This window comes from Podarcis raffonei, chromosome Z (assembly GCF_027172205.1).
Source record: "Podarcis raffonei isolate rPodRaf1 chromosome Z, rPodRaf1.pri, whole genome shotgun sequence".
Classification (NCBI taxonomy): Eukaryota; Metazoa; Chordata; class Lepidosauria; order Squamata; family Lacertidae; genus Podarcis; species Podarcis raffonei.
This window is the reverse complement of record NC_070621.1, coordinates 13985652-14005085: the sequence shown is the minus strand read 5'-3', so window position 1 is coordinate 14005085 and position 19434 is coordinate 13985652. Positions and strand designations below refer to the sequence as shown.

General features: G+C 48.6%; 1 protein-coding gene across 4 annotated transcripts in view; it reads right to left on the bottom strand.

The window, feature by feature from the left end:
- Window positions 1-5679: 5679 nt before the first annotated feature.
- Window positions 5680-19434, bottom strand: part of LAMC3 (laminin subunit gamma 3) — a 71654-nt gene continuing 57899 nt past the window's right edge. For 3 of the 4 annotated variants that reach the window (XM_053374920.1, XM_053374923.1, XM_053374924.1), the window contains 9 exons: window positions 19034-19110; window positions 18647-18781; window positions 17848-17986; window positions 17083-17235; window positions 13812-13914; window positions 11977-12176; window positions 11449-11595; window positions 10215-10314; window positions 5680-7358 (listed from right to left, as the gene is read on the bottom strand). In XM_053374920.1, the coding sequence (XP_053230895.1) occupies window positions 7108-7358; window positions 10215-10314; window positions 11449-11595; window positions 11977-12176; window positions 13812-13914; window positions 17083-17235; window positions 17848-17986; window positions 18647-18781; window positions 19034-19110 (1305 nt within the window). In that variant the 3' untranslated portion in view covers window positions 5680-7107. The remainder of the gene's footprint in view (window positions 7359-10214; window positions 10315-11448; window positions 11596-11976; window positions 12177-13811; window positions 13915-17082; window positions 17236-17847; window positions 17987-18646; window positions 18782-19033; window positions 19111-19434) is intronic. The other variant, XM_053374922.1, reaches the window with a different exon arrangement.

The following is a 19434-nucleotide window of genomic DNA, read 5'->3' as shown; positions in this document are numbered from 1 at the left end:
CACGCCATCAAGCCGGTAGAGGGCCTCGCAGTTGCCTGGGTGGTCAATGACCCACCCACCCAGGGCTGCCACTCTACGCACCACCGCCCGATCCAAGGCTTTCCTAGCCCTATTTATGGCTATCGGGCACCTACTCTCTCTCCAAACCCAGCTTTCCAATCATGCTCCAGATAGAAGTGAATCCACAACCTGATTGGCTTACAGTAGAATTCCGGAATTAGCCAATCATGTGCAGCCCATTGTGTAAATAATGTATATAAAGCAGATACTTTGAGGGGACTTTCATTCATTCCTCCTCACCACTATGAGCTGAATAAAGAGCATGAAATCACTTTGCGACTCTGAGTATATGTCACTGGCGACGAAGGTGGGATCCCGCTGAGCACCGCCCCCTGCCGCACCGCTGCCTCGCACCGTGTATCCAGGCTTCAGCTCCGGGACACAAGGAACTCAGAATGGCAACCGACAACAGCTTCTCGCCATTCAACCCAGCATCTGGAGACTGGGAAGCGTACACCTCCCATTTCACCTTCCTCCTAGAAGCCAAAGGGGTCACCGACGAAGAAGACGCCAAGAAGGGGGCGATATTCTTCAGCGTCTGCGGAGAGGAGACGTTTGAAATCGCCCGGGCTCTCTTGCGCCTGAAGACGTCGCTACTGTTCCATACAAAACAATAATGGAACAGCTGAAGGGGCACTTTTCACCACAGCCCTCAGTGGTGGCTCGTCGAAATGCCTTCTACGCAAAGCGGCAAGCCCCTGGGGAAACCATAACTGGGTTTGTGACCTCTCTCCGCCAAGCCGCCCGGTTCTGCAACTTCTCAGAGCTGGAGAACATGCTTTGTGACCGCCTCGTCGGTGGCCTGAAGGATGAGAAGCTGCAACAACGCCTCTACGCTAAGAAGGACCTAACGTTCCAGGTCGCTCTGGAGGAGGCTCTGGCAACGGAAGCTGCCGAGAGGTCGACACAAGAGGCACGGCCAAGCCAGCCGTCCCAACCGAGGGTCCACCACGAAGACCTCACTGATGACTCAGGATCCAACAGGGAGGAGGTGCACCGAGTACAGCAGCGCACTCAAGCAGCCCACACACCACAGCTGCCTCGACGAGAAGGAGGGAACTGCGCAAGCTGTGGAGAAAGTCACGAGAGGAGGACCTGCCGTTTCCGCAACGCAGAGTGCAGGCAGTGCAGAAAATCGGGACACATCGCCCGGGTGTGTCGGGCTCGGCCCACCCGACGCCAGGCATCAGATGACCAATCCAAGAGCCCCAGGTCCCGGGGCCCAACGCACCAAGGCAACTCGACAGAGCTCATGGACTTCCAGGTATACCAGTTGCCCCACCCCAACGTAGAGAAAATTTATGTTGACATACAGATAGAGGGGGCCCCATGCCGCATGGAGCTTGACACGGGTTCAACTCTATCCATAATCTCGGCAAGGACCTTAAGGAAACTGTGTCCTACTGGGGGTCCCAAACTCAGGCCGGCCCCATTCACCCTCCGGGACTTCCAGAAACGTAAGGTCCCCACAATGGGGGTGGGGACCTTCAGGGTGCAATACCGAGGGCGGACGCGGCAACTGGACTTGCTGGTGGTCAAGGGCCCCTACATTAGCTTACTGGGATTGGCATGGTTTGGACCACTGGGGCTAGCCGTCACCGGGGTGAACCACACTAGCTTACAAGTGGACGTGGACGCCATATGCAAGGAATTTCCGGGGGTTTTCGATGGGAAATTGGGACAGTATACGGGCCCCCCCCATTGCTCTACAGCTTGACCCCGCAGTACGACCGGTCAGGCTCAAGGCCCGCCGGGTCCCGTTCGCCCTGAAACCCCGTATAGACAAGGAATTGGACCGGCTCGTGGAGCAAGGAGTGCTGGAGCCGGTGCCTAATGCCCCCTGGGAAACCCCAATCGTCACACCCGTCAAGCCTAATGGTTCGGTCCGCATCTGCGCAGACTACAAATGTACCATAAACAAGGCCCTCACGGCCCATGCATACCCAGTGCCAGTGGTCAGCCATGTTCTTGCCACCCTGGCTGGGTCGAAAATTTTTGGCAAGCTGGACTTGGCCCAAGCATATTAACAGCTGCCAGTAGATGAGGCCACAGCAGAGGCACAGACGATTGTGACGCACAGAGGAGCATTCAGGGTAAAGCGGCTGCAATTTGGTGTCAGCGTGGCACCAGGCATATTCCAGAATCTAATGGACTCTCTACTTAAAGGGATTCCTGGCGTCACCCCCTTCTTCGATGATGTGTTGATTGCCGGGCCCACACCAGAGGAGTTTGAGGACTGCCTCCGCACCGTTCTGCACCGTTTCCAGACGGCGGGTCTCAAGGTGAAGCGGGAAAAATGTCTACTAGGAGTGCCTCAGGTGGACTTTCTGGGATTTATGGTGGACGCAGAAGGGGTCCACCCGACTGGGGACAAGGTACGGGCCATTTGTGATGCCCCAGCGCCCAAGAACAAGACTGAACTTCAGGCCTTCTTGGGACTATTGAACTTTTACCATTCCTTCCTTCCCCACAAGGCGGCGGTAGCGGAGCCCCTACACAGACTCCTGGACAAGCGGGCCCCTTGGGTGTGGGGCCAGCTCCAGGAGGTCGCATTCCAGGCAGTCAAGGACTTGCTTGTCTCAAACTCGGTCTTGGCACACTTCGACGAGAGGCTGCCGGTAGTGCTAGCATGCGACGCCTCGCCCTATGGAATTGGCGCTGTCCTGGGACACCAACTCCCGGATGGAAGAGAGGTACCAGTGGCATACTTTTCCCAGACACTCAACGCAACCGAGCGGAACTACTCGCAAATCGACAAGGAGGGTCTGGCAATCGTGAAGGGAGTAAAAAAATTCCATGATTTCTTGTACGGGCGGCCCTTCACAGTGGTGACTGACCACAAGCCGTTGCTTGGCTTGTTTGCCCCTGGAAAGCAGACCCCCCAAGTGCTGTCTCCTCGTGTCCTCAGGTGGTCAATTTTCCTTGCCAGCTACCAGTATGCACTGATTCACCGTCCGGGGAAGGCGATTGGCCATGCGGACGCCCTCAGCAGGCTACCACTACCAGAAACAGGCCCTGACCCAGCACCTGCACAAGAGGTTATGAGCCTGGAGCTGCTTCCCGACCGCCCCATTCAGGCACAAGAAGTTGCACACCATTCCAAGAAAGATAGGGTCATCTCCCGGGTCCTGGACTGGGTGTGGAGGGGATGGCCCAGCAGCAGCCCCGGGCCAGAATTCGCCGGCTACACAACCCGCAAACATGAACTGTCGGCCCACAAGGGGTGCCTGTTATGGGGAAGCAGGGCCGTTGTTCTCCAGCCCCTCCGCAAAAGGGTCCTCACAGCCCTACACGAGACACACCCAGGGGTAGTAAGAATGAAGGCCCTTGCCAGGAGTTATGTGTGGTGGCCGGGGATCGACGGAGAGATAGAGGCCTGGGTCAAACACTGCCAGGCCTGCCAAGAATCCCGCCCAGATCCCCCAAAGGCCCCGGTCCAGTCCTGGGAGTCCGCCCGAGCACCATGGTCACGCCTGCATGTGGACTTCGCTGGCCCCTTTCAGGAGAAAACATTCTTCATAGTGGTGGACTCCTACACCAAATGGCTGGAAGTCGCACTGGTACTGTCCACTTCTACGTCCGCAGCCATCTGGGTACTACGCAGGCTGTTTGCAACCCACGGGCTCCCTGACACTCTCGTCTCAGACAACGGGACTGCATTTACGTCAGGAGAATTCCAAACCTTCACAGCGCAGAACGCCATCCGCCACATCCGTTCGGCGCCATTCCACCCTGCCACCAATGGCCAAGCAGAACGCATGGTGCGGACCACCAAGGACACCCTTCGCCGCATGACGCAAGGGGATTGGGAGTACCGCCTTGCCACATTCCTTCTAGCACAGCACAGCACCCCCAGCTCAACGACTGGCCGGAGCCCCGCTGAACTACTAATGGGTTGGCGCCTTGCAATCAGATTGGACAGCCTTCACCCCGATAGAGCTCAGGATGAGGTAGTGGTGGGGGAAGGCAAGAACCCCCGGACCTTCGAGGCTCAGGACCCAGTGTACACAAAGAATTTTGGGGCAGGCCCAGCATGGGTACCCGCCACAGTCACCAGGGTCACTGGCCCTGTGTCGTATGAGGTGCTAACGGATGGGGGGCAATGCTGGCGCCGCCACTGCGACCAGATACGGCGACGATTCCCGGGAGAAAACCAGGAGGAGGAAAGGGCAGAGGAGTCCCAAGGGAACAGAGGGGCAGTGAGGCCCATAGAGCACGAGGTGCCAGCAGGAGAGGCAGAATCAGTAAATACAGAGAGGACCTGCGAGGCCGAAAGGACACCGGAACCAGAACCACGACTGAGCGAGCCGGTTGCACCAGACCAAACAGTCCCATCACAGCCAGCATCCTTGGAACACGAGCCAGAACCTGAACCCCGGACCAGGGAACACCCCAGGCCGCAACGCACACGTAGGCCGCCGGCGTACCTCGAGGACTATGAATGCGACCTCCCGGGCAGGACTGGAACTTAGAGGGGAGGGGTGTTATGTACTGAGTTGAATAGGATCCAAACTGCAGCAGTCTGATTGGTCCTAGAACAATAGGATCCAAAAGGCAGCAGTCTGATTGGTCCTAGAACAATAGGATTCAGAATGCAGCAGTCTGATTGGTCCTAGAACAATGCAGCATTATGATTGGTTGGCAGGAGCCACCCAATCCAGCTCCAGATAGAAGTGAATCCACAACCTGATTGGCCTACAGTAGAATTCCGGAATTAGCCAATCATGTGCAGCCCATTGTGTAAATAATGTATATAAAGCAGATACTTTGAGGGGACTTTCATTCATTCCTCCTCACCACTATGAGCTGAATAAAGAGCATGAAATCACTTTGCGACTCTGAGTATATGTCAGGCAACAAAGAAGCAAGGCAGGAAAGCTCCAGGAACGCAGATAAGATCTCCGACAAACAGAAACAGCTGATATGCGGGGAAAACGTGAGATTGGCTGGCTGGGGGGACAGACACGGCTGGGATTCCCCTGCTCTCGCGGGGGCTGAAACCAGCCCCTGCTCACGTGGGGGGTGGGCGTGAAGCCCGCAACCCCACCTCCTGGGCAGGCCGGAAGTGGCTTTGTCATCTGTGGACTGCAAAGGCTGGCATTATAGCCAGACTAATGAGTCCTCAGGTCAAAGGTCAGAGAGAAGAAATGGTGGCTGGTGCCCACTGCAACTGCTAGGGCAGAACGCAGGAAGCCCAACGCAAGGTGGAGCCAGAGTCAATGACAGACACAGCCAGCTAATTCTAGTACTTCCCTCATCTTTATCCCTGCAGAATTCTACAAGGGCAACACTGAAACTGAAGAGAAACCCAAAACAGGAAGAGCCACCTGCTGGATTGGAGGCAAGGAAAAATGCAGCCAAGTCAGGTCCGGTGGGGAGCAGACTGAGGTTGGTTGGGCAGAGTCCCATTCACCCAAATAGGCCAGCCTCCATTGCAGGCAGAAATTCTGTGGCGAAGTGAACTGTTGGATGGAAAAGGAGTGACAGAGGCTGTTTACAGACAGTTTTTTCTGCCATGCAATGGGACAATCTTCTTTTTCACCACTTCTGTGTCGTTAGCTCTGATCCAAGGAACTGATATTTTGACAAGGTAATGGGAAGAAAGGGAAGAAGACTTGCTGAAGAGGGTTGTCCCCATCCTTCTTTATTGCAGCTGCTCCCCTCACACCCCCACTCTAAATCAATGGAGCAGTAGAAATAAACTAGACCAGGTTGCATGGCATATTTAGGTTCAGTGAATCACACAACTTCTGTTTCAGTCAATTCCATGGCTATGGGAAATTGCACGTTTTTACTCCCTTTTTAAGGGCTACATGTTTTGGGGCAGAGGGTAGGGAGGAAAAGAGTGAAAATCTGTAAAAACAGCTCCAAAACTGCAAGCATAGTAACTGGAAGAAATTGTACTATCTGCCATGGGTGCCATCCATCAGATGTCCACCATTTAATGACAAAAGTGTTTACTGTATTTATAGGGCGTTAGTTTTTGGCTTTTCCACAATACAGTCTGAAGCTCTGTAAAGACCTGCAAAACTGGTTTTGACCTAAGACAATGGCAGAGTCCCAAAAATGATGTACAGAAACACCACTGAACTTGTCTTCCTGAGGATTTAAACTTTTTATATTTTGTTTAAGGTTTTACTTATTGCTGCAAAAAAAACCCCAACCAACCATAAGGACAATGACTGGTGAAATTCATAAAAGAATTTGAATACTATTTGCAGGGTTCAACGCTATCATCTGTACACTGTTAAACTTACATAACATTCTGTTCTGCCCCCCCCCCCTTTAGACTCATTTGTCAATGTCTGTCCATGGGAACATCTCCTTAGGAAATGGGCGGATCTGGCAATTTTGGATTTTCTCCCTTTCTCTTTCTTCCAGTTCAGTTCTCCACATTTCCACACCAGTCTGCAATTTATTTTAAAGTCCTTGTGAAAGCTCATTGGCATTTTAGTACAAATTTCTCCCTAACATGCACATTTTTGCAAACTAATCTTCCCTAATACAATGCATTGCTGTATGTTATTTTCACCAATACAGTGGTACCTTCAGTTGCGGACGGGATCTGTTCCAGAGGTCCGGTAGGATCCCAAAGTTTCCGCAACCTGAGGACCACTTCTGCGCATGTGCGTGCGGCAAAACCCGGGCAAATACTTCTGGGTTTGCCGCTTTCGCATCCCGAAGTTTACGAAACCAGAGGGTTATGTAACTGGAGGTACTACTGTACACACATTCCTAGGCACACTTTACTCCCAAGCTTGTGCATTTTTGTACACATTACTTGGCTGGAGAACTGCACTGCAAAGTTTGGAGAAGTGTGAATTTTGGGAGGGTGGCTGTGTTTCAGTTTGCATATTGTTTCAGAAAGTGGAGTGGGATAGATTTGCCTTTAACTGCGAACTGAATCAAATCCCTCCTACATCCTGACATTTCCTCCATGGCAGTGACCTTCTTCCATCTTTCCCTCCCTCCGCGCCATGTTCCTTAAGCCTTCAGTTCCTTGTGCTGCCAGGGATGGTGCTCTGGAGCACTTTTAAGGAGGCCATGTCACTTCCTGCTGGAGCAGCTGCTAGGCAGGCTCTGGAGGATGGATTCCAGGTTCTGCTTGTCGCTCTGGATCTCCGCCAAGTCCCTCTCGAAGGCCTCGATCCTCTCCCTCTGGGTTTCAGCCTCATGCTGCAAGGTGCTCAGCTGCTGGCCCAGGGCACCAGATCCCGCCAGGTTTGACTGCAAGTGCTCCAGCTGAATTTGGCTCAAGTTCAGTGCAGCTTCTGACAGAGCACTGTGGTCTATGTTGCCTGGCCAGGGAATGGGGTAAGGTGGGGGGGGTAGGAAAGAGAAACACATTTATGTATTATTATTTATTTCAATCATTTCTATACCACTTCACATTCTCTGCCCTCACCCCAAGCAGTTTACTACTTTAAAATGTCAACTAAAATCTGATAATATGCTAAAATAAAACATGGCCAAATATAAAAATGAAACATTGCTCCTGAAGATCCAATAGAAAAATGCAAGGAAGATCCACATTTAAAGCATCATAATAGACAGGAAAGAAACATATTCCCTGAGCATAAAGCGGGGTATCCAACTAATATGTCCTGCTAGTGCAAAGATTTCCACTTACACCATGGGTCTCCCCCCCACTCCCCACCCACATCCTGCACCCTCTCCTCCCTATCTCCAGAGGGTTGGGTGTTATGTACTGTGTTGAATAGGATCCAAACTGCAGCAGTCTGATTGGTCCTAGAACAATAGGATCCAAAATGCAGCAGTCTGATTGGTCCTAGAACAATAGGATTCAGAATGCAGCAGTCTGATTGGTCCTAGAACAATGCAGCAGTATGATTGGTCGGCAGGAGCCACCCAATCCAGCTCCAGATAGAAGTGATTCCACAACCTGATTGGCCTACAGGAGAATTCCAGAATTAGCCAATCACGTGCAGCCCATTGTGTAAATAATGTATATAAAGCAGATACTTCGAGGGGACTTTCATCCCCTCACCACTATGAGCTGAATAAAGAGCATGAAATCACTTTGCGACTCTGAGTATATTTAATTGGGGAAACCCCTGGAACAAGTTTAGTAGAGGATGTGTGGGGAGGGGGAGCAGAGGGGAAAGTCCTGTTGTACAAACAGAAATCCTTGTACTGGCAGAACTGTGACTGAGCACCACTATAGATGCACCCCCCCAACACACACTTTACAAATGAAAGCCAATTTGTTTTAAACTGTTTGGTTCACCTTCACCACCCCTTACCCTGCAAGAGTGCGGTTCTCTGCATCTTTTTCTGACAAGAGCTCCTGAGAATGTGGTGATGGGACCTGGTGAACCTCTGCCAGCGATTGCAGCTACTTAAAAGGCACAAAGCTTTCCCTCTCAGGTTGCAATCCTAGCAAGAGGTATAAATGAAACCTCTATTCATGAACTCTCTTTCCCTTGAAGCTCCTCAAAGCAGGTTCATATCTAAAGTTAGTCCTACACAGAGTGGATCCACTGTAGTTCATGGACATGACTGACTTTGGTCCATTAGTTTTCAATGGGCTTACTCTGAGTAAAGGCTTATCCACACTTAACTTTCCTCTGTTCTTTCCAGGCACAGAGTGTGCTTTGCTCTGAGTGCTGCCTGTCCTGCTCCAGAGCTTTCCCTGCAAAAATCCACTCCTTAAAGGTCAAGTGGAGCAAATGGCAATCCGCCGGGGGGGGGGGAACGACCCACAAGAATCTGAGCTTTTGAGCACAGAACTGTGCCTAGAAAGAGTGAGGCGAAAGGTAAGTGTGGATAAGCCCTCAGACTTAGTTGGATTCAATCCTGCAACTTCTGCCTTGTTCCTAAAATTCCCAGTTTGACAATAGACAGATACCCCCTAACTATATTGTTGTAGACACTTGTTGAAAACTTTTTTTGTACCTAGATATGCAATCTATATTTCCTATAGGTGTTTTAAAAGCTTTATTGGTTTTTATCTTGGATTTTAATAATGATGGCTCTCCATAGATTTGGGTTTTTAAAATATATTTGTTTCAATGATGATGGTTTTAGGTATGTTTGTCTTTCATTAGACTGCTGAGTTTAGCTGTGTTTTGCACCAATTTTTTTTGGAGAACCTTTTTGATCAAGCAGTTTATGTGTTTTCTAAAGGATTAAAAAAACACCTCTCTAACATAAAAGCTGGGCACCTTTCCATACACTTTGCTCAACTGACATGCATATTTTAGCATTGGATAATAATAAATAATAAATCTGTAAAATATACTGCAGCTTTAAGTAAGGCTCAGGTATCTAAGAGTCCCTGATTTCTTCTGTCTCATAGGCTCATAAAATTGTAGAGTTGGAAGGGACCCCCAAGGGTCATCTAGTCCAACCCCCTGTGATGCAGGAATCTTTTGCCTGAAATTAAGAGTCTCCTGCTCTACTGACTGAGATATCCCTCAGAGCCCTTAACCACAGCCTTGTGAGCAGAAAGCTTTGCCCGTCATGGACCTGGTGGCAGGGGAGAGGTCTGCCTGCTTAATTTCTACCTGCCAGGCTTTTGCTCAAGGCACAGCATTTGGCAAACACTCATTAATCCTCAAAGGCTATTGATTGCAACATTAGGATTAAAGTTCACTGTAGTTCTTAGAAACCGTTATGAAAAGAAGGTGACCAGTTTTACAGGAAAGGCTGCCCTCTTGTGGTTGGCATACAAAGTGCTGAGCTTTCAGCTGCATCACAGGTGTGCCCAGGATGCTACTGCAGGAGCAAGGAATTGGATCTGACGGGCATGCCAGATCTTTCATTCTCCTACACACACCCTGTAAACCAACTATGGCAGGTGGGTGGGGCTGCCGACCTGTCAATCACCTGATGTTATAAAGCTCAACATAGACGGTGAGCACCTTTGCAGAAGCAGTTTGAATCCAAACTGCACCTGCAGATGGACAAAGCCAGGGCAGGCCACAGGCCACACACAGCTCTGCCATTCACTGCTGCTCTTTGCCATCCCCATCAGCCGCTTGATGCATTAATTTCATTCTGCCTAAGAACAGGGCCGGCCTTGTTCTCTGGACTTATGAGGTTCATTGCGCTTCCTTGAATTGCTTGCAACCAACTATTCTCACAACACACTCAATGGAAATGAAAACAGCCAAGTGGTGTTGGTTGCTCACCGAGACTGGTGAGCAGGCTGTTCAGTGCCGCAATGTCCATCTCCAAGGAGCCCTGGGCATTTCGGAGGCTCTTCTCAAGATCGTTCATCTCCGCTGCAACCTTCCAATGAGATTGTCTGTGCATTAGAATTGTAGGATTGGCAGGGACCAGAAAGGTATAATTTAACCCCTTGACACATGCGACAGTGTCCTGGTCAGGGCTGGAGAATCTCGGGCCCAGAGGAAAAAGCAACCCTCTAGGCCTGTCCCTATCCAGCTCTTGGGGCTCTCCTGAGGCCCTGCCCTGCTCTCCTTGCCACAAACCCATCTCCAGGCATTCTCTGCAACCTCTCCAAGTGCTTTTGCCTCCCTGGAATGCATCCTTAAACTGATCGTGCCTCTTGCTTGCCTGGATGGAAAGATGTATGGTGTGTGTGTGTCCAAACCTCTGGTTTTTGGATGGCTAGTATGTAATCTCCTGACAAAGGCACAGGTCACATCCATGGCTCTGCCCAGTTTTGCCTCTGGCCACATCCACCACTGGCATGTAGGCCCCTACCCCCAAAAGTTCCCCACAAAGGAATGCAGCCGTTGGGTTGCAAAAGGTGCCCCCACCCTGAAATAGGCGATTAGTCCATGGATATGGCTCTAGAGATATAACAATGTAAGACATGGAGCACATGTTGTAAAATTGGGAACCTCAGAGCCAGGGGGCAAAAGTGGATCCTGCAGGCTTCCCTATCTGGCCATTGGGACTGTGCCCAGGTCACACCTCTCACGGGCCCTACTCTACACCTTTCTCTAATGATTTCACATGTCCTTGAACTGGAATGATGCCTCTTGCTTTCCCCAACCCACCACATCCACCATTAGCATTCGGCCCCTGAAAGGCTGCATATGAAGGAAGGCAGCCCTTGGGCGGGAAAAGGTTCCCCATCCCTGGCGCAAACAAACAATATTCAGAGTAAACCAAAGATTTATGGAAAGTGGGGTCATGTTCTTTAAAAAGGGATACCACAGGAAACTCAGGAAGCTGCCCTATGCTCAGTCAGACTACTGGGGTCCATCTAGTTCAGTATTGCCGCCACTTGACTGGCAGTGGCTCTCCAGGGTTTCAGGCAGGGGACATTCCCAGCCCTGCCTGGACATGCTGGGGATTCTGCATGTAAAGGAGATCCTCTGCCCCTGAGCTATGGTCCTTCAACAACCCTAGCAGTGCACCCCCTCCAGTTAATGAATCCAAAGCATCACTGACTTGTCCAGGTCCAGCGAGGTTGTTGCCATGTTCTTCAGACTCACGCTTCTGCCTGGAGGCTTCTGCCACAGTCAAAGCAACATGTGCCTTAAGTTTATCCACACGCCTTTTCTCCCACTTTGCATCTCTGAGTGTGTCCTGGGCCTTCTGTTGAAGAGGATGACAAAAACAGGTGAGGAGGATGGGTCATTAGAGGGTGGGGGTGGGAAATCTAAAAGAAATAGCAGGCAGGGTCAAGCTAGGGTGGTGTCATGGTTAAGAGCATCACACTAGGACCTGAGGGTTCAAATCCCCATTCAACACTGAAGCCTACTGGGTGCTGTGGGCTGCTGCAGCCTCTATGCTCAACATGTGTGTTTGTAAATGAACACAAATAATATGGGGCCCTGAGAAACCCCCAGGGAACTCCTTCCAAAGGAAACTAAACCCAGGCAAGCCCTGTGCCCCTCTAGAGGACCTCACCCCTCAGGGGAAGTGGGCTGAACTTGACAGTAGGCCTTAAACTTCACAGGTGTGGGCTGTTCATACCTTGGCGCCTTCCTTCGCGACTAACTCTGCATTGTTGGCAGTTTTCTGGGCCTCAGCAGAGACTGAAAAGGAATCTCCCAGAATCTTCTGAGCTTGTCTGGTCTTCTTCTGGGCCTCTGCTATTGCCCGATCCCGCACAACTGTCATTTTCCTGTTTGTGGCAGACTGGCGCTTGTGACGTGCACCTAACCTCTTCATCCCTGATGGGGAGGGAGTAAAGAGCTTGGTTATCCTGATTATGATATTGAGATCAACTGCGGTGTAATGGTTAGAGCATCGGACCTGGGAGACTATGGTTTAAAGAAGCTAAAATGGAAGGATCTTTTTTTTTTTGCTAAACTTAGGATGGAAATCGCAGCCAATGGGAAATGGGAACGGAATATATTGAACTGTGCTTGAATTAATGAATATACAATAAGCAAATAACTATGGATTACTGTTTAAATATAGGACCATAGCGGAGAGACTACTGTGTGAATAAAGGTGAAGGATTTATTGTTTCTCAACAAGGAGGAAGGGTTGTTAAAGTTTTTGGAGGTAAAGTTGTTATGCTGGACTGGAGGAAGGCTATTGTTGGCACTTATTAACAACAGCAGCAGCAGCAGCAGCAGCAGCAGCAACAGGAGAACCCCTTTTAAACTTTCTGTGTGGAAGGGAACAGGAATTAACTTGAGGCATCTGGGTCTGATGACTGGGAAAATATTGCCTAGTAGAAAGAGGAGTAGATGGATATCATTCATCATTAACCTCGGGTTAAGTACTTAATTCGTTCTGGAGGTCTGTCCTTAACCTGAAACTGTTCTTAACCTGAAGCACCACTTTAGCTAATGGGGCCTCCTGCTGCCGCCGCACCGCCGGAGCCCAATTTCTGTTCTCATCCTGAAGCAAAGTTCTTAACCCAAGGTACTATTTCTGGGTTAGCGGAGTCTGTAACCTGAAGCGTATGTAACCTGAAGCGTATGTAACCCGAGGTACCACTGTACTTTGAATCTATCTATCCATCCATACTGATAGACTGAGAATAGTAAGTGCTTTCTCTGTCTCTCTCCCTTTCTTTTCTCACTCTTGTATTATTTTTATCTTCCTGTTTCCTTTTCTTTCTTTTCTTTGTTTTTGCTTCTTCTTTTTTATGAGTCAATGAGGGCACTGTATGCAGATGAAGGTGATGGCTAGTTGGTGAAGGACCCTGTGTGAGAGGCAGGGAAGGGAAGTTCTCCCAGGGTGGGAGGCTGGGAGAAGAAAGGGAAGCTCCCAGGTGGGAGATAGAAGGGTCAACCCCTTTCTGTGGGTGACAAGAATTAAGATCTACCTTTACGAAACAGTAAGCATGAATTTGTGTAACTGCTACACAGACAGTTTAATGTTCTTCAACGTCAACTTTGTTGGACTGGTCATGTTGTCAGGATGTCTGATTATTGTCTTCTAAAGCAACAGCTTGTTTTCTCCTGCTCTGGAGGGTAGGACTTGAACCAATGGCTTCAATTTACAAGAAAGGAGATTCGGACTAAACATCTGGAAGAACTTGTTCAATAATGGAACAGATTCCCATGAGAGGTGATGGACTTTCCTTCCCTGGAGGTTTTTAAGTGGAGGTTGGATGGCCATCTGCCATGGATGCTTTAGCTGAGATTCCTGCATTGCAGGGGTTTGGACTAAATGACCCTCAAGGTCCCTTCCAACTCTATGATTCTATGATATAGCTGTCCTCACAGGGGCCGATGGGAGTTGCAGTCCAAAAACATATGCAGGGTTCTAGGTTGGCCAAGGCTGATCTAGATACAAGTCGAGGTAGCATACTCATCATGGAAGTAATTGATCAGGCACTCTTTTCTTACCATCCAAGGTAGCCAACAAGGTCTTTGTTTCGGAGAGCACAGCCTCCCCCTTTGAGAGCGATGAGGATGCCTGTGTGTGGGCGTCATTTGTCCTTTGCCATAGCTACAAAAAACAAAAACGATCAGGGTTTTCTACCCACACCTGTTTTGCCTATTTGTTTATTTCACAGGGTTTATATACTGTTTAATTATAATAAAACCTCTAATGAGCCACACACACACAAAAAAAACTTTAAAGCTATTAATAAAACACACTTAAAAATAGGTATTAAAAACATTCACAAGATAATTAAAAACAACAGTATGGATTAAAAGATTAAAACACAAGTTGGCTTGACCTGGACAGCCTTGATTAAACAAAAATGTTTTAAGCAAGTACCAAAGTAAGTACCGTACAGCGAAGGTACCCGCCTTCTGTCAATCAGCAGGGAGTTCCAAAGTGTAGGTGCTGTCACACTAAAAAACCAACCATCTCCAGGCACAGTGTTGGAGGCAACCTAGATTTTGTTTAAATGCACCATTATTTTTTAAAAAGAAAATCCATAAGTTTGCCAGAAACATGCCTTGTACCCAAGAAAAGAACTACCCAATCTTGTTATCAAAGCAAGAAAGGGGAGATAGAAAACATCTGAAAGTCTGCTCTTGAAGAAATTCTCTTAAGAGAGAGAGAGAGTGGTTGTTAAGAAAAAGATTGGGCTACAATTAATCGTAATAGTAGTCCCAAAATGCATTCACAGTGATCCAGCAATTATTTTTTTTACAAATGCAGGTGATTTAGATCATGTGCACTGAGAGCTCTCCCATTCACTGTGGAAGCTTCAATTGAGGGAGGTCTTCACACGTGTTCCTGTAGGCATAGGTAAAGGCAAAGGGACCCCTGGGAGTTAAGTTCAGTTGAGGACGACTCTGGCGTTGTGGCGCTCATCTCGCTTTACAGGCCGAGGGAGCCGGCGTTTGTCCGCTTCTGCAGACAGTTTTTCCGGGTCATGTGGCCAGCATGACTAAGCTGCTTCTGGTGAAAACAGAGCAGTGCATGGAAACACCATTTACCTTCCTGCTGGAGCGGTACCTATTTATCTATTTGCACTTTGACGTGCTTTCGAATTGCTAGGTTGGCAGGAGCTGGGACCAAGCAACGGGAGCTCACCCTGTCACGGGAATTCGAACCGCTGACCTTTTGATCGGCAAGCCCAAGAGGCTCAGTGGTTTAGGCCACAGCGCCACCAGTCTGCAAAATGGATTAGTGTTGAAGCCATGTATGCAACCAGAAAACAACTCCTCCTCCAACTCATTCATTTGTATAAATATTCCTCAAGGTTTGTTTTAGCTATGTTCTGAGGGTCCTGGAGAATCTTATGAGGTCAGTATTTTGGCATTGATCCTAAAGCATTCTCAGTCAAGCTGGGAGAGAGGGAAACAGAGGGTCATTTTCAGGATTCAGTCTGATTGGCTTTACCCATTGGCTCAATATCATTAAATGGGTTAGGTTTGCCAATGTCACTTTTGGGGCTCTTCATGGCAGATGACCTCCTTTGCTTTCTACTTGCCTAAGAATAGCAGCTCAGAGCAATACGCCCATTACTAACATCATTACTGTCTTATTTTTTCCTGCTGCTATTTGGTTGTTTTTATTCTGTTGAGAGACAGGGAGGTGTAATGGTTAGAGCACTGGCCTGGGACTAGGGAAACCAGGGTTTGAATTCCCACACAGCCATGAATATTATCTTGGGCCAGTAACTGCCGCTCAGCCTAACTTTATGTCAACTTAGCAGTTTGAAGTAGTGCAAGTAGATAAATAGGTATCGCTGCGGTGGGAAAGTAAATGGCGTTTCCAGGTGCTCTGGCACTCGTCACGGTTCTCTATGCACCAGTAGTAGTTTAGTCATGCTGGCCACATGACCTAGAAAGCTTTCTGTGGACAAATGCCAGCTCCCTTGGCCTGAAAAGGAAGATGAGTGCTGCACCCCATAGTTGCCTTTGACTGGACTTAACATCCATGGGTCCTTTACCATTACCTACCTTGCCTCACGGGACGCGGGTGGTGCTGTGGGTTAAACAACAGAGCCTAGGGCTTGCTGATCAGAAGGTCGGCGGTTTGAATCCCTGCGACTGGGTGAGCTCCCGTTGCTCGGTCCCGGCTCCTGCCAACTTAGCAGTTCAAAAGCACATCAAAGTGCAAGTAGATAAATAGGTACCGCTCCAGCGGGAAGGTAAACTGCGTTTCCGTGCGCTGCTCTGGTTCGCCAAAAGTGGCTTAGTCATGCTGGCCACATGACCTATACACCGGCTCCCTCGGCCAATAAAGCAAGATGAGCGCCGCAACCCCAGAGTCAGCCACGACTGGACCTAATGGTCAGGGGTCCATTTACCTTTACCTTACCTTACCTCACTGGGTTGCTGTGAGGGGAGAACCATGTACATCACCTTGAGCTCCTTGTGTGTGTGTGTGGGGGGGGAAGGTAGTATATAAACTAAAAGCTTTTCTGTGCACGATTATTATTCATTCATTAGCTTAGTGGTTTTCAGCTAGTGTGCCGTGGCACCCTGAGGTGCCTTGAATGATGGCCAGGGGTGTTGTGGGCAGCCCTGGCTTCTGTCCCTCTTTCCTTCCATCCCTCCTTTGATGCCCTCTTGCATCTCTGCCTCCCAAAGGCTTGCAGAGCTGTTTGGCGCAGCAGCCCTGGTAGTACATATAATTTTAAGATATACTGTAGTTATGCTAACATAAGCATGCAAGAAGAGCCCTGCTGGATCAGGCCAGGGGCCCATCTAGCCCAGCCCACAAGCAGCACCTGACTACAAGAGCCCTCTCCACTCCTGTGATTTCCAGTAACTGGTATTCAAAAGCGGTACTGCCTCCAGCCATGGAGGCAGAGTATTTTCATCATGGCTACTTGATATTGAAAGCCTTCATCCTCCATGAATTTGTCTAATCCTCTTTTAAAGCCAGTTTGATTGCATTTTAATCTCTCAATTTATTTTGATGCTTTGTTAAAGATTTGTTTTTGTAATCTCGAGAGTGAATGGCACCCTCTTGTGGACACACGTTGCCATTTTCCCAATGTAAACAGCAGTGCTCAGCCAGAACACTGAGAGGGATTTTGTACTTTTCAGGATTGTATAGCAGCACCCTCTTGTGGACAAGTGTTGCTATTTGGTCAATGCAGACAACAGCACTCAGCCAGAAGAAGAGAGGGAATTGTGTCATTCCTGCCAGTGCAAATTGTCCTGGTTAGAAATGAGATGCAGCCCCAAGGAGAGAGTAACTCACCTGTTCCAACTCCTTCATCCTCTGAGCCACACCCTCCAGTTTGGCCTCTACAATAAGAGATCCATTGGCCACCAGGTGTTTATTCTGTTCTGCCAGGTGCTCCAGTTCATTGGCACAATGTGTAAGATTTTCAGCCTGCTGAACCAAGGGGTGCTGTAGGAGGAAATGCCGGAAGAAGTTTAATTTCTATTAAGCAAGATGGTTTGTTGTTGTCATTACAGCGTTGCCACCACTCAGTGGCTTTCAAACTGGTAATACAAAAATGAAATGAAAAACCATAGAATAAAAGCAAATTAGTAAAAATTGTATGATACCCTTAGTAAAACAGCAATGGGAGATTATAAAAAGCAATCAGTGAACAACAGTTTTCTACCTGGGTATTTGTACAGTTTCCTGGGAAAACTATAATTAAATTGGAAACTGTGTCAGTCAATAACAGCCAGATAGACTCCTCACAAGAACGAGGGATGGGGGGAGAGAAAAACCTTTGCCACCTCATTTTTAAAGGTAAGAGCCATTCCCCAGATTCTTAAAGTTCATCCCCACACCCCAAAGTCACTGGGTTGCATTCAGCTACCTCCTATTCAGAGTAAATCTATTGAAACTAATAGGAATAAGCCATGTCCATTGGATTCAATGGGTCTACTTTGTGTAGGGCTGCCATTGGCTACAACCCATGGCATACCTCCCCCCTTTTTTATGTGGCATGGTCCCGTGAAAGGGGCAGGGGGTGTATTTAGTGCACATTTATTCCCCACTGCTCACCAACTCTATGACACTGATCTGCATGAGGTTCTTTGCCATGTTGCCCTGATGGACTGAAGCAAAAGTCTTCTCAGCTTTGGCTGTAGCCTCTTCCATCCGGAAGCCAAGCTCCTCCTGTGCCTTTTGGATTCTCTGGTAGCTGTGAGAAGATGCCAAAGGAAACTGTGAGCCAATAAGGCAACAAAAGAAATAGAAAATTGATGCAGGATACACAATCACATGGTTTGGGAATGGAAGTTCCTGAGAAAGACCAAGGGACATTTTTGCTGACTCAAAACTCCCAGTCATTATTTCAGAGTCACTGAAATCAAAATTTAAAGCTGACATCAAAGAGAAAAATACTAGCAAAACAATTAAGGAGCTGGGTTTTTCTTTTCTTTTTGCACCTCATTTTGCCTAGATCAAAACTTGAAGCAAATTATGATGGTCCCTCATATGATGTTAATCATATGATTATGAAGATGGCCATAACATTTGTGGAGCAGATGAGCTGGACTGAAAGCATCCTCATTGCCTTCAGTCTAAACATATCTGTTCCTCTCTGAGGTTAAGGTTTGTTGAGGGGCAGAGAACTCTTGTCTGCATGCTTGCAGGGAAAAATGGCTGCGGATAGAACTGATTGGCTAATAATTAAGATGTTTCTAATACTGTATATCTGTATCTCCTGCCTTCTAGAACTGAGAACAGTGTAACTCAGGGTCAACAATATGGTAACTGCAGATGCTTACAGGCTTCCCATTTGGGCACCCACTTGGCCACTGTGAGAAATGGATGCTGGACTACATCCCCAAGAGCTCACCTCTCTTCCACCTGTCCCCTAAACTCCAGTTTTGCATTGTCCTCTATGATACTCCGCAGAAGGTGGTAGGTCTTGTTGGACAGGAGCATGGCCTTTTGGGCAGTGTCTTCCACCAAGGCCGCAGCCTTCATATGGCTGTGGAGAGAAGAGAGAAAACAGAGTGACTTTGGCATTGCTGGCAATCTCACCAGTCCAATAGCTACTAGTTTATTAATTGGGTGAACTACAGTACTCAGGATTTTGGGGGGGGGCAGAGGAATGTGCTTTAAACATATGGTGTGTACGCAGCCTTCATCATACTCAGGGCCACCCCACTGAAATCAGTGAACACATTAGTCCATTCTAAGTTGGAACTTATATATTCAACTGTGAATATGTGAAACATACCTCTGGGCCAGCACTCTAGACTCCTGTGCCTGGTGGGTCCAGTTGGTGGGCTGGGGCGACATCTCAGCTGGAAACTCCTTTAAGGGACGGAGGGAAAATCCTCTTATTTTCTGGAGAAAACTCTCTTCTCTGGCAATACACTTCTGAAAATAATATACTCCTTGCAAGCTTCCCATAAACACAAGATGTGGGGCTAGAACATCAATGGGGAACCTCTGGCTCAGGGGGCCTGATTAAGCCTGCCAGATTCCCCATTTGGCCTGCCAGGCCATTCTGGCCAAGCTACACTCACCTGTTCTACACTCGCCTTCTGATATGATGCCAAGAGTGCAGCAGGTAAAGAAGTAGCTGTATTTGTCCCTATCACCCTGCTATTTTCTCTTAGAGCAACACTGAGACTA